General features: G+C 39.0%; 1 protein-coding gene across 1 annotated transcript in view; it reads right to left on the bottom strand.

The window, feature by feature from the left end:
* Window positions 1-19,925, bottom strand: part of sez6b (seizure related 6 homolog b) — a 210,156-nt gene that overhangs the window by 102,441 nt on the left and 87,790 nt on the right. Inside the window, exons 2-3 of the mRNA XM_051863533.1 lie at window positions 6,651-7,376; window positions 4,965-5,098 (exon numbers count right to left, since the gene is read on the bottom strand). Of these exons, the coding sequence (XP_051719493.1) occupies window positions 4,965-5,098; window positions 6,651-7,376 (860 nt within the window). The remainder of the gene's footprint in view (window positions 1-4,964; window positions 5,099-6,650; window positions 7,377-19,925) is intronic.

The raw sequence follows: 19,925 nt of genomic DNA, 5'->3' as shown, positions 1-19,925 counted from the left end.
AGATAAATGTACAAGCAGTTGCAATATTTAGTTTCAAGCAATTAGTGAAATCAATGTACTGATGAGATGAGATTGTAAGACTGTAAAGCATTGTAAAAATTGTAAGCTCTTATTAAGCTTATATTTAAGCTAAAATGTATAATTTAAAAAAAAAAACTGAATTCTTCAATCATAGCTTAATGTGCAGAGACGGAAAGTATAAACAATGTGGCACTATCAAAACATTGCTCTGTTTGTTTATGCATCGATCAGTCTGACCCAGCAACAGTGGCTCAACCAATGGCACAAGTTTAAGGCACAGCAAAGTGTTTGCTCGACCAATGGCTGATGACGGGTGTGTTTGTGGAAACCTGTGAGAAAAGAGTCATTAATTCCGTTTAGTAATGCAGAAATTACACACTTCAGCTTTTCTTTTTTCAAGCATTTTTAACATAAGAGTGGGCTCTGCATTAACTTAAACATGCAAGGCTTCCTGTTAAGCTGTAGAAAGACTGCAATATGAATCGGAATAGCTTACTTCCATGTTGAAAAATAGGGTGGATAGCTTTAAGCTCTAGGTGTTAGCCTGCACTCCTCAGCACCCCAAGATTCAAACTCATTAAATTTCCAATGTGCCATCTTGCTCTCTTATTAACTTGGTAATTGTTTACAAGCAGTGATAATACCCAGAGTCATGGCAACTGTCATGGCTGAGTGGACAAAAGTGATCTCCAAGCACCAGGCTGCCGTATTAAACATCTACTCTCTGTCCAAAACAGAACTGGGAATAAGGATGAGCTATTTTTTTCTGCTCAGCCCTAATAGACAAGATATGTCTTGCTTGCGGGCAACATTGGTGTAAAGATCATTACATTAAACTGTATGTTCAGGCACTAATACATTAGAACCTGAAATTCAAGACACTTAAAAAGAATAGTTTTTTTTTTCTTTTTGTTCTCATTTCCGGTACGTTTAGCTGTAATGTCAAGCAACTACTAATGGAGCATTTTGCAATGTATTTTCTCTTACTATAATAGTGATCTTCTGTTCCATCTGAGGATGAAGCTTAACATATGGAAAATACAGACACCAGGGATGTCAAAAGTACCATTATACAAATTCAGCACTAAAATAAACAATAAAATCACAGCAGTTCCTGGTCCCCATCTAATTTCACTGAATAAAAGCTGCATTTCATTACATTTTCACTATATATATATATATATATATATATATATATATATATATATGTGTGTGTACTTGAATGCTTTTAGGGGTGTCCCCGACTACAGATTTACATAGTCGAATCAGATTGCCTATAGTCGACTTACAGTCGAATCATATATGTGTGAGCGGGGGGGGAAACAGCAGTCCACTAGATAGTGCGCACGAACTCTTTCCGCGCTCTTTCAAGGCCAGAGGAGTATAGGCTACTTTGAAAGGCTTGTGCGCTCAACTGTGCACGAGATGGAGCGGGACGCGGAAAATGAAGTAAGGCCTATACCCGGGTCAAGATACTATTTACCAAATAACAGAAATCCGCTGGAGAAAAAAAATATTTTTTAAAAATGCAGAATAATTGGGTCAAATAAGATCAAACTCAACTTCCATCAAGAAATGGATCCTCAACGAAAAAGGATGTTTTGAACTGGCACTACACAGATGATATTTGAACGCGAGCACCTTACAGCTGCTGTACTTCCTCAGATGACTCATCTCCATCACCGTAGGAGAGTTCAGCAGGATGTAGCTCTCAGGGGAGATGAAGTCTAAAGTTCAGTATCTGGTTATTAAAGGAAGAGTGAGCCACGACCTGAGCTCCCTTCGCTGAGCTCAGACTGATGAGGGTTTAGCCATTTGGCCTGGATCAGCAGGTCAGGTCTGTACAGGTGATGAGCCCTCTGTCCAGCACAGCCCTCAACATGCAAGGTCAGCAACCACCCGCCACCACTAATACCTGATTCCCAGAGGAATCCAGCAGGTGAAGGCCACGGCCATGCAGCAGGAGCAAGAAGCGAAAATGGCGCAATCTAAAGAATCAAAGCTTTTTTTATCTTCCTCGATCAAATGATGGAAATGGCTTAAATGCAGTTTAACCTTCCTGATGACCGTCTTCAAAGTCCAAGATCTTCACAAGGTCTCAAAACTGTATTGTACGGCATTCAGAGAGGCTTCTGGATCAGAGGCTTAAGCAGGACCGATCAAATAAATTAAGCTGTAAGACCACGGCAAATGCAAAGCAGGTCTTCGCATTGTCTGAATTAAACATTATTTTTGTCTATCAGCAGAAGGATGGGGCTGCTTTAATTAAGTTAAGAGTTGCTTGAGAGACAGTTTAACAGGAGGGCATTAAAGAATACCGTAAACAAACAAAAGGAGAGGACAGATAATCCATAAGCAATTAATTAGGGGAGGAACTGTGTAGCTTCTGCACATATCAGTCACATTGAATAATTGCTGGAAAAGAGAGAGATATTTATACACTGTCCTGGGTTAACAAGTCTGTACAAGGAGAGGAGGAATGAGATGAGACACAAGGCTCCCCTCCCTCTCACCGTCCTTTTCTCCCTACCAACTTAAAGGCCAGAGCAGCTGCGCATGATGGTTGACAGTGATCTGGTATGTGCGATCTTCACTATTCAAGATATATTAGCCAAACCATCTGGAAGGTCAGAGAGGTAATGGCTATTGTATATTTTATGAAGGAGGCTGCAGTTAATCATATGGATGAAGGTGATTCTTGCGAGGACACACATCATGGTTTTGTTCCAAACCCTAGTGAGCTTCCATGCAGTCTATACTGTCTACACAGGCAGCATCCTGACCAAAATGGAGCCTAACCAAAATTTGCTTGTGAACTGTATGTTATGAAAGAGAAAAACTGAGCACAAACTAATATATTGAAAATAAAATAAAATAAAATAGTACTGTTAATATTTAACAGTTAGGCTCACTTTTATGGGGTGAATTTTATAAGACAAAAATATTTTTTAAAGGGTTAGTTCACCCAAAAATTAAAATTCTGTCATTAATTACTCACCCTCATGTCGTTCCACACCCGTAAGACCTTCGTTCATCTTCAGAACACAAATTAAGATATTTTTGATAAAATCCGATGGCTCAGTGAGGCCTGCATTTCCAGCAAGACAATTAACACTTTCAATGCCCTGAAAGCTACTAAAGACATATTTAAAATGTTTCATGTGACTACAGTGGTTCAACCTTAATGTTATGAAGCGACAAGAATATTTTTTGTGCACCAAAAAAACAAAATAACAACTTTATTCAACAATATCTAGTGATGGGCGATTTCAAAACACTGCTTCATGAAGCTTTGAAGCTTTACGAATCTTTTGTTTCGAATCAGTGGTTCGGAGTGTGTATCAAACTGCCAAAATCACGCCCCCCCCCAGTGGTGAACCATTGAAATTTTGAAACACTTATGATGTTATGAAGCCTCGTTTACTAAAATCACGTGACTTTGGCAGTTTGATACGCGCTCCGAACCACTGATTAGAAACAAAAGATTCCTAAAGCTTCGAAGCTTCATGAAGCAGTGTTTTGAAATCGTCCATCACTAGATATTGTTGAATAAAGTCATTATTTTGTTTTTTGGTGCACAAAAAGTATTCTTGTCGCTTCATAACATTAAGGTTGAACCACTGTAGTCACATGAACTGTTTTAAATACGTCTTTAGTAGCTTTCTAGGCATTGAAAGTGTTAATTGTCTTTCTGGCAATGCAGGCCTTACTGAGGTCTTACGGGTGTGGAACGACATGAGGGTGAGTAATAAATGACAGAATTGTCATTTTTGGGTGAACTATCCCTTTAACAATATTCTTCACTACTGATTAAAATACAGTTATACTGTATGTAGAATTGACATTTCCCAACTCAGTTCACCATCTTAATAAATAAACAACAAACTAATTAAATTAGTAAATTAATGTAAAGTTCTGTCATGAAACTCTAGATGGCACAGGCTTAACTCAATCTGCTTGCAATCACATCATTCTCTATTGGGCACAGCTGATTGGTTTCTGCTGTATCAGTAGCCAATGAGCTTGCTTTTTCAACCTTCAAATACTTGTTCAGCATTTGCTGTAGCAGTTGCAGTGTTCTTTCGGAAACCCTCCACCTTCTCCAGCTGCACCTGTATAAATCTGCTACGGATAATTCATGTATGCTACAGCATACAGCATGTCTTACTTGCTCACAGCAGAGTGTCGTGTATATATTGGCAGTAGCAAGTCCCGTACTTCCGCCAATACCAAACATATCAACATTGTCATATCTATTACCATGCCAAACAGTTGTCATGACAAAAATTAATTCATTAATTAATCATTATTGGATTCTGGGATTTTCCATGACTATACTTGCAAAATAACTTCTAATACAGCATATTTTAACAACATTTGGAACAGACTTCACTTCAGCAGTATGTCTAAAAGAAAATGTCTAGGTAGGCAGATCACTAGGGTCCAAAACAAAACCCAAACCATTCAAATACATCATCCATGTACGAACAGCAGCTGCATTTACATGTGACCTTTACTTTAAAAAACTTCATAAAGCTAAAGGTCGTAATTTTTTAGATGTTAAAATGAAATGAATATGCCTTTTCTCATATTCAGAGACAACTATATGAAAGATGTTTGCAGGTTGATTTCTGAAAAGCGTACTGTCTTTGTGGTGCTAATAAAACATTTCCAACCAGTTTCGAGAGCAACACTGAATCAACCAATGAGGTCAGTTTGGGGCGAAAGCTGACTGTTTGCCCAACCAATGCCTGACAGGGAAAGATTTTTCACAAAACCTGTGTGAAAACAATCATTATTTTCGCAATTCTGTTTATTGCTGCAGGTACAGAAATCACACGCTTAACCTTTCAAGAATAAAAGAGCAAAACTGGATTACCACAGTAATTTAGATCATTTCCAGAGACTGGGTCAATAACAAAAGCACCGTGTGATGAATTTACCTGAATTTCCACCCCATAGCCCATGTAGACTGTCACGGTGTATGTGCAGTCCACATTCGTATTGTACCAACTCCTGGCTTGCTGTGGCGTCTCTATGTAGCCTCCCGGCGATGTGAAATTGGTGCTGCATGGAGCTGCATTAGAAAAGGTAGAAGGACAGAGAGAGACAGAGAAAGTGTGCATCAATAGAGGCCAGCCTTTTCTCATTCTCTCCACCTCACTTCATTGCATTCTCTCCTATCTTTAATTGTCTTTCAAGGTTTTCTCATTTTCTGTCTGGATCAACAGGGTCAGTTTTCCTGCCCTGCTGTGTAGAAGCATGCGGACAATTCTGGTGAAATGGCAGGTGAGCGAATATTTTCTGGTAGCCTTGAGGTCTTTCTGCTCTGTCGGCTCCTTTATCTCCCTCTAGAGTTAAGCACTGCTGGTCACAAGATATGTTCTCGCTCCATATAAATTCATACGCTTGGCTTAGTTATTAGGAATGTGCAAAATTATATATTTTCATAACCAAACTGTCAGTTGGTTGTCTGAACAACTAGTTGGCTAGTGGTCTTAAGGAAGCCATGTATAGTCAAGTCAAGTCAAGTCATCTTCATTTATATAGCGCTTTTCACAATACATATTGTTTCAAAGCAGCTTCACAGTAACAATAGGAAAATTATTATCAAGCTAAAGTTGGTTTTTGATTGAATCACTTCCATTGTAAAAATTGTTAATTATTACTTTAGGGGCCACTTAAATGACACCTTTCCTACTGAAAACCGAATACCTTTAATGCATTCTTGCCATTCATTTACATGTTTAGTCTATAGGTTTGCGTGTTTGAGTGTGTATGTGCGCAGAAGCTTGGTCTTTAAAAAAAAAAAAAAAAAAGTGATATTTGCCAAATTACTTGTTTGGTCTGCATAAAACAGAAAAATTAGTTGTGTCCGCGGATCTATGCGAACTGGAATAATTTTGATAACGTTTTATCTATACATAGGGAAAGGAAAGGGAAGGGGGCCTTCGCAGGGAATATTTTAGTAGAAATGTCAGGGATGCGTTATCATCATTTCTAGATGCAGGTCCTTCATCTCATCTGGATACGGCCTGGATCTGGCAGGCTGCGGCAAGCCTCGGGATAAACAGAGAGAGACTAATATTAGCGTAGACGCCATTCTTCTTATGATGTAGCGAGTACATCAGGTGTTATGGGAAGGGCTAAATAACTTCAATAAAAGGGATGCACTGATATTAAAAATCTGTTGACAAGCAAATTCTATACTATTTTGTCTAAGTCGTTTAAAATGCTAAAAGTAAATTGCACAAATTAATATTCAATTTTAACGACACATTCCCTTGCTTTAAAAATATTTGTAACACATAATATCATATGATTTGCAGTTTGTTCTGTGATTTTCAAGGGACAAAACAAGATTGAAAATACAACTAAAAACAATTATTGTAAACATTATATGTGGTACCTTATGTTTTATTGGCATTTTGACCCTACATAATACTATCAAAGTCATAGTAAGAAAGGTGTCAAATAGAGTGGCACAAAATCACTTCCAGTGGCATTTTAAAACCCACATCTTTAGGCACAAGCAGGGCAGGTAAACCTGTGAAGAGCCCTGAATCAGGCATCAGGAAACTGTGTGAAATATATGGAAATCTTAGTCACGCTGATCGTGTGAATGGTACCTGGAGTCTGCATGGTCGTAATAACAGTTGTGGTGATGATGGTGGAGGTGGTGGTCTCGTCATCCAAATCTCCAGACATTGATGATGCTTTTACAGCAACATCACTTCCTGGAGTGCCAAGTACCTTGCTCATCGAGGGCTTTTCTTTGTCTCTTTTCACCGGGATAGGCTCGTTGTTTAAGGTCGGAGTCACATCACCTGTATCTAACTCTTTGGAAGCAGGCGGTGTGGATGTGTGTGTGTCAGTGGTGGTCAGTGACGCTAAGGTCATGGATATGGGTGGTTCCTCTGTGCTTTTCCTCTGCGTTTCTACTGAAGGATTGTGTTGGATGTTGGGCACGTGGGGCTGGGTGAGGGCAGCGGCCGATGGAGCCATTGTGGTGGTTCTGGGAGCTGCTACATCAGAGAATGGAGGCGCGTCCTCGTGTGGGACCAGCTGTGTGGACAGATCCTGGAGGAGATGGGAACTAGAGGATGGCACTGTGGGATGGTGAACTGCCCCTCCGCTGTCTTGAAAATACTGCTCGTGGCTTTGGCCCCGGGGGTCGTAAGGCCGGTAGGGCTTAAAAGGTGGATGGTGGTCGAGGCCACTGTAAGGAGGAGCGGTCGTGAACAGGGGCAGGTCTCTATCTGTGTCCTGTGTAGTGTGATATGGGTTAGACCCAACCTCTGCTTCTCGCTGACCTCCTCTTTGGGTGACTGCTAACCTCCCATCAATAAAAGAACCTGGAAGAGGCATTCAATAAAAGCAGAGCTCATTATGAAATATACAGTGAGATTCGAACAGTGTTAACGTAGTCAAAAATAAAACTTCTGATGAAAATGTACACAATGAATGAATGAATGAATCAATCAATCAATCGATCACATAAAATCCATAAAATCACATTTATTTTCACAGCAATTTTCATATTGACCAAGTGTTTATTTATAAAATATCAGCAACATTTATAAAACAAAATAGCAACAAAAACAAAAAAACCCTTTACTTTTAAGAAATGAAGGCTAACAAACAAAAAGAAAGGAAAATATTCAGTTTGTCCAATTTTACCTTTAGTTGTATAATTCAATCAGTATGTGATGCGTAATTTAAAAAGACATTAATTTCATTCGGACAGTTCATTCACCCACTGAATCATTTGCAGTGGTTTCTCACACTGAAATAGTAATGGAATACTTTTAAGGTTACCTATTATGCCCTTTTTCAAAGTCTTCATTTTGTTTTTGGGCTCTACTAGAATAGGTTTTCATGTTTGAATGATACTTCCCCCCCCCCACATATATGTTACATTGTTGCAGCACCTCTCTTCCTAGTCTGTCAGTAACACTCTGTTTAGTTCTGGTCTCTATGAACTGAAGTCCCTCCTTCTGAATAGTGCACTGTGCTCTGATTGGTCAACTGGATTAGTGTGTTGTGATTGGTCAACAGCAAAACTCAAGAGTACAATTGAGGCGTTTTAGGGAGTTCAGAAACAGTGATTACTGATATAGAGAATAACTCACTTTTAAAGTGGACTTTGTGCTTTGTAACTTTGTGCTTTTTGTGACCTTTTTCATGCTCAAACAGCAACATTACACAGTAAAAAAAAGTTGATAGGCAAAAAAGCATAATAGGACTACTTTAAAAAACAAAATGCGAGCTGGATGAGTTGGGTATTTAGGCTATACTGTATGTACCTACAGTCTATTGTAGGAAACACCTTGCAAATGTCCTCTATCATTTGTTAGAGCTGAAACAGATCTTTATTGTACATACAGATTGTGAAAAACTCTACTGCAGGGAAAGACAATTTATGTCCATATATTACAATATTAAACCTTATAATAACTACTTTAGTTAACATGAACTAAGAATGAACAATACTTCTACAGCATTTATTAATCTTAGTTAATGTTAATTTCAACATTTACCAATAAATTATGTAAATCAAATGTTGATTGTCTACAATAATAACATGTTCAAACAACTATAGTCATTTTTAACATATTTCAAAGCCAGCCACCCTCTTTTGTGTAAAGCCTTGCAACAAATTTTCTGTCTATACCACCCAAGGAGAAGAGGACTGTGTGCTATATGGCACGTGACGCTTTGTGGTTCAGCCATACGCAATTGCAAAGCATTCAAACTGTGAGGTCAGAACCCCCAGAACATTAACAAAATGGAAAAGTATGCACTAAATGGATTATGATTGTAGACGCTTTGAAAACGCTGCGGAGCGTGTGGAGGAAAAAAGATAAACTCCTTTGCCATAATTGTTCATTTGAATGCTCTCTCTCCTCCCCTAGCCAATTAATGAGTGCAAACCTTCATCAGGCGGCATGTTGTAATGAGTGGATTTGAGAAGTGTGGCGGTGAAAATGGATCTCCCCCACCTGCACCTGGTGAGATGTAATCAGCCGGCCTTCAGGAGGCTGCTGCGTGCCGGGGAAACTTTTGATTTCACAATGCTTCATTTGCACCCTAATAGCGCTCTTTCAGTTTCACGACTTACTAATAACTATCTGCTTCCAACATTGGAGCCCGGTGTATCTAAAGCACATTCCTACGAAGGGAAAGGAGAGGATGATATCTCAAACCGAACGGAACTGACGGGCTATTTTTCCCCCTATCCTATGAAGTGTCAGAAGCAAAAGATACACATCGTTTCGCAGAGCGGTGATGTGTGTTTTATGAGAGATTGACTTTGCTTTGAGGGTAAAAATCACATCGACATCTAACGCATCACTCACACCTACGTAAAATGACACATGAGAGACAAAGCAAAGGGCAGGAAGTCATCAATTCCTGTCATATATTTAGAATTCAGCCATTTGTAGATCAAACCAAAGGCAGACAGGAAATTTTTGACAAGGACACCTACAATAGATGCAAAAATCAGTTCTAAATGTCAATCAGGGTTTTGCTTTATGATTAATTTATTAGCTGTGCCCTTACATGAGTAATTATGAAATAACTGATGTCAAATTTCAAGCTTGTTATATTAGACAGGCTGAATGTAATGAATGTGCCTAATATTATGAGGTGAATTATTATCCATTTCACCCTGAGCACGAACATCCCTGGAAAGAACCACCGAATGTTGTCTCATGGGAGTTCTTAACTTAAAAAAGCTCCACTATGCATATCACAGGGATTTTGTGTTGAGAAAAAAAATCAGCATTCCCAAATGCTTCCCAGTGGAAAGTCCCATATACCCCCTGCACATCACATAACCCCAGCAATTCATAGTCCAGGCTCCTCTAAAAACTCCAGGCAAGACCAAACAGACATGGCGCACTGAGGCAGGAGAGTGTTTGATTTGCTCCATTAGTGCTGGTGGAGTATAAACAGAATCTCTCAGACTGACTTCACTGTCTGTTCAAAGGTCCCTCAGTGCTGTGCTCTTCAATGGCTGGATTTGACTTTTAAATGACCATGAGCCTGCCTTAGATGCTTTTTACACAAACCAGCAGGGGAGTGTGGGCTTTGTTTTACCCTCTGTTGCATTTTCTCTTAACTTGCAAATAGGTATGTTCACTGAACTCTTATTTAAATAGCGCCCTTTAGGCACAAAACACAACGAAGGAAGAATAACTGCAAATAACAGCTGGAGGGAGAAGTGGGGTGTCACTCATTTTTATGCAGAAAGTTGCCCTGAGACATCTGTAAAGAAGCACATCATTTAGTAGTCATTATTTATAAGATGCTTTTATCCAAAGTGACTTACAGGACATGTATTACCTGGGCAATCTCTCTAGAGGAATCTGGTTTTGTTACTGCATTCAAATACTCCTAAAAATTGTCCTACTTTTGAGTTCATAAGTTCTCCCCAAGTATTTTTGCACATTGTATGCACTTTTTATTAGTGTTACTATAATCACGTGAAAAGCTTAAATACTGACAGCATAATTAAAGATGAAACAAAACAGGTGTGAGTACTAACAAACAAGGGAACTAAACAGAGAACACAGGAAAATGGGAAACAAGTAAACAGAGTAAAAATGAAAACAAGCGACACCAATGGCTTTGGAGATCGAGGTGGAGCCACAGCGACGAGCATCCAAGGTGGAACCAGGGTGCCAGAGGACTGAGGTGCAGCCAATGGGACTAAGGACTGAGGTGGAGCTGAATGGAAGGCGGAGCCAGACAGAGCAGAAGGGGTGGAGAGACAGAGTGCAGCGGACGGACAAGAGGAGATGGTTGGGAGAGAAACCAAGTGACACTGATGGTGGGAGGAACCAGGGAGGAGCCAGGAAGTGGAGCCCAAGGCGAAGACGGAGAGCTGATGGGACACTGATGGCTTTGGAGACCAAGCTGGAGCCACAGCAACAAATTGGACCAAGGTGGAACCAGGGTGCCAGAGGACTGAAGTGGAGCCAGTGGGACTAAGGACCGAGGTGGAGATGGAGGGAAAGTGGAGCCAGAAAGAACAGAAGGGGTGGAGAGATAGAGTGCAGCGGACAGTTTGGAAGTCCGTGGCGCAGACAGAGCGACGTCTGACCAAGGTGGAGCCGTAAGGACAATGGTATCTGGTGGAGCAGAGGGAGGGAAGAGCCAAGACAGAACCGACACGTCGACAGCCCAAGGTGGTGTGACGGGATCAGTGGCTGGAAGTGGAGCCGGGGGATCCACTTGCCCGGGCCAAGCTGGAGACCTGAAGAACCGAGGCAAATCCACACAATAAAGTGGCTACGTAGGAGAAGTCAAGGGGCTGAAGGGAACCAGAGGAGAGGCCTGAGGAACTAGCTGATTCTGGAAGAGGAGGCAGGAGAGGGAGTCTGGGTGGGAACTCTGGAGACATAGGAGACTTTGAGCTGGGCAGGACCAGCGGAGGCATCATGCCCACGCAAACCAAAGGGGCACGTGCCCCCTCTGATTTTTGAGCCAAATGGATTTTGAATGCAGCTTTCAAAAAACAAAAATTAATAATATTTTTACATTTGATACGATCACACAGGTGTGATTAGAATGTTCAGTGCGGCAGGTCGTCAACTGTTAAATTCAAATCTGCATTCGGCGACAATAATAATCCCTTCACATATAATTTGACGACGTGTTCTATTGATATCAGATTTTACATTTCACTTTGAAACCAAAACTTCTGCCATCGTTTTGTCAGTTAAGAGTGAGGCGCAATGAGTGAAGTGATGCAAAATATGACTCCTGCTGCTGATCTGTGCTGCGACTCTCGTTCGGCTCACGCTGAATTGAGCAGATACGTTAAGTTTTTATTTGTAGTGTGTTCTCTAACTGAACTAAATGATTTTTATTACTATAAAAAAAAATCAAAACAACGGTGGGGACGGTGCCACGGTGGGCAAGTGATGATTCTGAATTGCACTGCCGCCCATCACCTATTATAGATCAACTAACATATCATTATAAAGGTGTTTAAACGACAAAATACATTTACTTACTTGTATTTGAAAATCAGAATATCAGATATATCATAATTTAGTTAACAATTGGGAATGTTTCAGAGAAAAAAAGGAAAAATTATACAAAACCCATACAGTGCTATTGTTGCCGCGGTGTGTCATGTGACAAGCATGCGAGGCGATCACTGGACATGCACCCTCCCTCCCACTGGTGCCTCCTCAAAAATAAGTGCATGACACCCCTGTCATCATCTAAAACCAGCCAAGACACAGAGGGATACTGCTTCATCTCCCAGAGCTCACGTATCAGCTGTGTGATTGGAGGATGGAGAGTTTGACTTAGCAGTAGACGGGCACTCTTCTGTGATGTCTTTCCACATGCCACCCAGAAAAACCTTAACTCATTTTTTTCCTTGCCACTGTTTGCATTGATTAAAGTATTACTTCCTCCCTGGAAGGATGTTTCTCTGTCGCTTTAAGTGAGTTTTGATAACAGCTCAGTAAGAAGACCGGTATCTTGTTTTAGGGAAGCGAGACAGATGGTGAGAAAAAAGGAGACGGAGAGACAGATACAGAGAGAAAACACACACCACAAGCCACAAGGCATAGTGAAAACTGTAAAAAAGAGAGAAAGACTGCGAGGCAAAGCACTCCCCTCCCTATTGTGTACAGCTAGCATCAATAATGCACCAGGGAAACTAACACAGCACCTCCCTCACAGCTATATGTCTTCAGCTCCCTGCGCCTCCACTGTGGCCCCCGCTCTGAAAAAAAAAAAAAAAAAAACCTCCAGGAAGAAGCACACTGCCAAGTCTAAGTTATGAAAAAGAAAACAAGAGGGAAAACAAATCAAATTGCTCTTCTCCTACAGGAAGTAACTATATCTGACTGCACTCATTTAAGTTGAGCTTCTTAGTTCACTAGAATTGATGGTACTGGAAATATACATAGCTTAGTGTTTAAGAAGCTTAAATGACTCATCACACCTCTCTATTCATCTACATTCTCAGTCAAGGTTTCTCCATCTCCTTTCCATTAACAGTCATGGTGTCCTTTCCTTTCATTGTCCTCCATCTCCATCTCACTCCACCTCCTTCTTTCAGCCAAAGTCAGTTCAACTCAGAGACACACAAAGGCCGACTGAGTGATGGAGAACCGCCTCAAGAGGCACTTTGATGTTTATCATTGAGCTTTTCAAAGACTGTAACTAAAAATGGGGCTTATCTTGAACAGACCGCAGAATTCTAAATAAACGGAGCTGATTACATTTCCGAGCATTTTCATTCACTGGAAGAACAGTTTGCAGAAAGGCCTAAAAACATTTTTTGTTCCATCGTTTTTTCTTCTGAAAAAAAAGGAGAAAGAAAAACAGGTGTTTTTTTTAACCCTACTTTTACAAGGTCAAAATAAAATAAAACTACGCAATCCGACCATTTATCCATTTATCCAACCTCAGGTCTTTGAGAACACAAGGATGGTGATAACAAAATGCTTTCTACAGCACCAAAAACTGTAGTATCCCTAAAATCAATGCGAATGGTGGTCACAACCCCTTTTACTTCCATAATATAACATATTTCCAAGTAAAACAGGATATTAAACGAGAAAATAAAGTGGAAATGAGTGAAAAGTAGGTGTTTCATACCAGAATTAAGTCAGATTGAATGAAAGTTTGCTAAAACACTGTGTAAATTAAGCTATTAGGGTATTGATTAACAGTGTACAACTGTGTGGGCTAAGTGACAGTAGTGGAAATGGAAAGTTGTTTTAGAGCTAAAACAAGTTATTGCAATGATTAATGAGGCACTTACAATGGAAGTAAACTGGGTCATTTGTAAACATGAAAATGCTGTTTCAATAGTGTTGACACAAGATGTAAACAATATGTATATTAACATTTTAGTGTGGAAAAAAAAAATTGCTTTTAACCTTTTCTGTTTAAAGTTAAACTATACTGTTCAAAAATTTGTGGTTGGTTTAAAAGAACCAACCACATAGTCTTTACAGTCACTTTTGAACACTTTGATAAGATTTAATATTTTAAAAATATTAAATCTTATTAACCCCAAACTTTTGAACAGCTCAAATAATACTCAAGTTTTAACAGAATAATGAATGTAAGTGCTTTTTATAAAGAAATTATATGATTTGCATTTTTGCTTTTAAATCCTCTAAAAATGACCCCATTAACTTCCATTGTAAGTGCCTTGGAAAAAGAGAAAGAACTATCAGGGGTTTTTTTTGTGGTAGTAAACATTATGCCACAAATTCTGTTGACTTATCTTAACCAACCCTTATTGAACCTAGAATATTCTTTTAAGAAGCAAGTGTACCTCTTTCAGACCTGAATGTTACAAATGCACACATCTGCTTACAGACATACACACACACACACACACAACTCCCCTTATCCCCAGATGGAACTTGAAAGAATGTCACTTCAGTTATGATGAGCCCTTTCAGAGAGCATGAGGGAAATTAAGGGGAGAAGTGAGATGAGGTGGCTACATCACCCCCTAAATTGATTTTCTTTGATTCGTGTCTTCCCCACTCACAGTTCAACACTTAAACTCCACACACACAAGGCTTCATAATTAATCTATTTGGATGGCAGAGAGCTGCTCACAGACTCTAATTATATGGAGAGGGAGCGAGAGAGAGAGAGAGAGAGAGAGAGAGAGAGAGAGAGAGAGAGAGAGAGAGAGAGAGACTCAGAGGTGAGTAATCGCTTCTACAGCACACTATACGGTCATCACACACACAAACTGCATTTTTAACTCTTAAATGTATTTTAAATACCATCTAGTTTTAATACAACTCATTAAATAAAGTTACTAACTTCCATAAGAGCCTGTGATTCATTCTAGTTTCTTAAAGTAAACCTATAGCTACATTTACACAGCACCATCATTTGCACAAGATATATACAGTTGCAAGAAAAAGTATGTGAACCACTTGCAGAATCTGTGAAATGTGCAAAATTTTAACAAAATAAGAGAGATCATACAAAATGCATGTTATTTTTTATTTAGTACTGTCCTGAGTAAGATATTTTGCATAAAAGATGTTTACATATAATCCATAAGACAAAAAAATAGCTGTATTTATTAAAATGACCCAGTTCAAAAGTTTGTGAACCATTGATTCTTAATACTGTGTGGTTACCTGGATGATCTACAACTGTTTTTTTGTTGTGTGATGGTTGTTCATGAGTCTCGTTTGTTCTGAGCAGTTAAACTGAGCTCTGTTCTTCAGAAAAAATCTCCAGGTCCCAAAAATTCTTCAGTTTTCCACCATCTTTTGCATATTTGAACCCTTTACAGCAGTGACTGAATGATTTTGAGATCCATCTTTTCACACTGAGGATAACTGAGGGACTCAAACACAACTTTTAAAAAAGGTTCAAACATTCACTGATGCTCCAGAAGGAAACACGATGCATTAAGAGTCGGGGGGTGAAAACTTTTGAACAGGATGAAGAGGTCCAAATTTTTCTTATTTCGCTTGAATATCATTTTTTTTTTCATTTAGTACTGCCCTTCGGAAGCAACAGAAAATACTTGCATGTTTCCCGGAAGACAAATTAAATACAATTTACCTTGATCTTCAAATTCCAAATGTTTTCACCCCCCATCTATTAATGCTTCATGTTTTTTTCTGGAGCATCAGTGAATGTTTGAAACTTTTTTTAAAGTTGTGTTTGAGTCCCTCAGTTGTCCTCAGTGTAAAAAGACAGATCTCAAAATCATTCAGTCACAAAGGGTTCAAATATGCAAAAAATGTTGGAAGACTGAAGAATCTGCAGGACCTGGAGGATTTTTCTGAAGAACAGAGCTCAGTTTAACTGCTCAGGACAAACAAGGGACTCATGAACAACCATCACACAACAAAAAAACAGTCGTAGATCATCCAGGTAACCACACACAGTATTAAGAATCAATGGTTCACACACTTATGAATGGGGTTATTTTAATAAATTCAGCTATTTTTTTGTCTTGTGCATTATATGTAAACATCTTTTATGTAAAATATCTTACTCAGGACAGTACTAAATAAAAAATAACATGCATTTTGTATTATCTCCCTTATTTTGTTAAAATTATTAACATTTTCACAGATTCTGCAAGTGGTTCACATACTTATTCTTGCAACTATATATATATATATATATATATATATATATACAGTGGGTACGGAAAGTATTCAGACCCCCTTAAATTTTTCACTCTTTGTTATATTGCAGCCATTTGCTAAAATCATTTAAGTTCATTTTTTTTCCTCATTAATGTACACACAGCACTCCATATTGACAGAAAAACACAGAATTGTTGACATTTTTGCAGATTTATTAAAAAAGAAAAACTGAAATATCACATGGTCCTAAGTATTCAGACCCTTTGCTGTGACACTCATATATTTAACTCAGGTGCTGTCCATTTCTTCTGATCATCCTTGAGATGGTTCTACACCTTCATTTGAGTCCAGCTGTGTTTGATTATACTGATTGGACTTGATTAGGAAAGTCACACACCTGTCTATATAAGACCTTACAGCTCACAGTGCATGTCAGAGCAAATGAGAATCATGAGGTCAAAGGAACTGCCTGAAGAGCTCAGAGACAGAATTGTGGCAAGGCACAGATCTGGCCAAGGTTACAAAAAAATTTCTGCTGCACTTAAGGTTCCTAAGAGCACAGTGGCCTCCATAATCCTTAAATGGGAGACGTTTGGGACGACCAGAACCCTTCCTAAAGCTGGCCGTCCGGCCAAACTGAGCTATCGGAGGAGAAGAGCCTTGGTGAGAGAGGTAAAGAAGAACCCAAAGATCACTGTGGTTGAGCTCCAGAGATGCAGTCGGGAGATAGGAGAAAGTTGTAGAAAGTCAACCATCACTGCAGCCCTCCACCAGTCGGGGCTTTATGGCAGAGTGGCCCGACGGAAGCCTTTCCTCAGTGCAAGACACATTAAAAAACACCTGAAGGACTCCAAGATGGTGAGAAATAAGATTCTCTGGTCTGATGAGACCAAGATAGAACTTTTGGCCTTAATTCTAAGCGGTATGTGTGGAGAAAACCAGGCACTGCTCATCACCTGTCCAATACAGTCCCAACAGTGAAGCATGGTGGTGGCAGCATCATGCTGTGGGGGTGTTTTTCAGCTGCAGGGACAGGACGACTGGTTGCAATCGAGGGAAAGATGAATGTGGTCAAGTACAGGGATATCCTGGACGAAAACCTTCTCCAGAGTGCTCAGGACCTCAGACTGGGCCGAAGGTTTACCTTCCAACAAGACAATGACCCTAAGCACACAGCTAAAATAACGAAGGAGTGGCTTCACAACAACTCCGTGACTGTTTTTGAATGGCCCAGCCAGAGCCCTGACTTAAACCCAATTGAGCATCTCTGGAGAGACCTAAAAATGGCTGTCCACCAACGTTTACCATCCAACCTGACAGAACTGGAGAGGATCTGCAAGGAGGAATGGCAGAGGATCCCCAAATCCAGGTGTGAAAAACTTTTCCCAAAAAGACTCATGGCTGTATTAGATCAAAAGGGTGCTTCTACTAAATACTGAGCAAAGGGTCTGAATACTTAGGACCATGTGATATTTCAGTTTTTCTTTTTTAATAAATCTGCAAAAATGTCAACAATTCTGTGTTTTTCTGTCAATATGGGGTGCTGTGTGTACATTAATGAGGAAAAAAAATGAACTTAAATGATTTTAGCAAATGGCTGCAATATAACAATGAGTGAAAAATTTAAGGGGGTCTGAATACTTTACGTACCCACTGTATATATATAAAAGAAACACCATGGAAACAGAACACACTGGAAAACATACTGGCATTCTCGAATAATACCAGCAAATGATGCATCCAGAGACACACACACACAGACATTTTAATCTACTAAAGTAAACAATGACGACGTGAAACGTTTTTCAGTGTGGTAGCAGCCTGACAAATCCTGCAGCATTGCTCTGACACATTCCAACACCCTTCATTATCTTCAACCCCGTCACACATAATTCAAAGGCCCTTTGAAACTTCAAGCTGGGAGAGAAAGCGTTCTCTTTCAGCCCTATTCTGTCACAACAGAGAGAGCAATCCAAGTTACTAGGGAAAGCATAGTGAGTTGGTTTGACATCTTTCACAATTCATCAGAGATAACAAAGGCAATTTGCAGTACCTGCAAAACACAAAGAAGTCGCACAGTCTCCGAACGCAAATAAAATATGATGATAAAGTAATCAGAGCATTAAAAGGTCTAAGAAAACATCCTCGCTGCAGTCTACCAGGGGCCTGATTTCTGCTGGATGATACACTAAGAAAGGTGAAAAACAGTTGCCTAGACTCAATTGAGTGTGTTGTGTTTACTTCAGTCAGGATTGTGATTGCACCAGTCATTTACATCAGATTGCTTCACAATTGTGATGAAACAAGCAGTTATTTTTAAGCTGCTCTCATCGCTAGCTTAACAAAGACCTGTTGTGAATTGGAAAATGCAGCAATGGTTTTGTTGAGTGTTGAAAGTAATAGTGATTGTTGTGGCACTCCAGTAACTTTGAGTGTATGTGAATAGCTCTAATCTTAAAGCTCTATCTTTACAATGTGATGACAAGTAATACAAGCGCAACATTTTTTCCAAGGTTACTGAGAAATCTGTTTGTACATATTCTGTAGGTTCTGTGCATGTTAAGGACTCTATCACTGCATTGTTTTAAAGAGTGCAACAATATTTGATTATCATCAATATAATAAAGAGAATTTATCGTTCATTGTACTTAACAGAAAAAAGTTATGTGAACTCAAAATTTTATTGTAGTAAGCTGAACTTAATATGATTGAGTTGCAGCAGATTTCTAATTCCCATCATGCTTTGCGTCAAACTGTATAAATAAATGTTGAAATTAAGTGTTATTATGTGTTTTTGCACAAGATTAACATAACTGTTATGTTAGTTTTGTAGGGTTACCATTGTGGTGAAGAGTAGAGCCTGTGGTTAGGTTGAGGACAGGCTGCAAAACTTTTAAGACCATATATACTGTACACTCTGGGTTAAAAAGTGCTGGGTTAAAAACAACCCAAGTTGGGTTGAAAATGGACAAACCCAGCCAAACCGTTGTTTTAACCCAGTGGTTGGGTTAAATGTTTGCCCAACATGCTGGGAACTATTGTTTAAAAATTACTGTATTACTTGCTTAAAATGAACCTAAAGTATGTTGGAAATTAACATTTATTAATATATTTAATAAATTTAAAATGTATTAATAAGTTTAATGAATAATAATTAAACAATAAACATTTATTAAATTGCTTATTAATAAATGTTCACCTTTTGATTATTATTGTTGCCTCTAGTAATTATGTGTCTGATTTTTAATTTTTAACCTATTGTGGGTTCATTTTAAGCCAGCCATATAGTTATTTTTTAAGTTAAATAAAACTGCCCAGCACGTTGGGCAAACATTTAACCCATTTAACCGCTGGGTTTGTCCATATTTAACCCAACTTGGGTTGTTTTTAACCCAGTATTTTTTAGAGTGTATGTTGTTTGATTATATACATGCAGGTATAAAATGATATTACTTTGAGTTTAATGAACTTAAACCATTTAAGGCAACCGGTTTCCTCAAACCATTTAGCTAGTTGCTAAGACTTAGATTTGTTAACTGAATTCAAACTGAATGAGTGGAATAACTTAAAATCTTTAAGTTCAGTTTACTCTAATGACTGACTAAACCAACACTAAAATATAAGAGAATTTAACTTAATGTATATGAGTTGACAGTACTCATACTTATTGGTTTTAAAACTTAAACGGTTTAAGGCAATCAGTTTCCTCAAATGGTTTGAGTTACCGTAACTTATCAGGTTTTACAGTGCACATATATCTGATAAATGTATCAAATAATTAAA

The sequence above is a fragment of the Ctenopharyngodon idella genome, chromosome 15 (assembly GCF_019924925.1).
Source record: "Ctenopharyngodon idella isolate HZGC_01 chromosome 15, HZGC01, whole genome shotgun sequence".
NCBI classification, from domain to species: Eukaryota; Metazoa; Chordata; class Actinopteri; order Cypriniformes; family Xenocyprididae; genus Ctenopharyngodon; species Ctenopharyngodon idella.
This window is presented reverse-complemented; position numbering and strand designations above follow the sequence as displayed.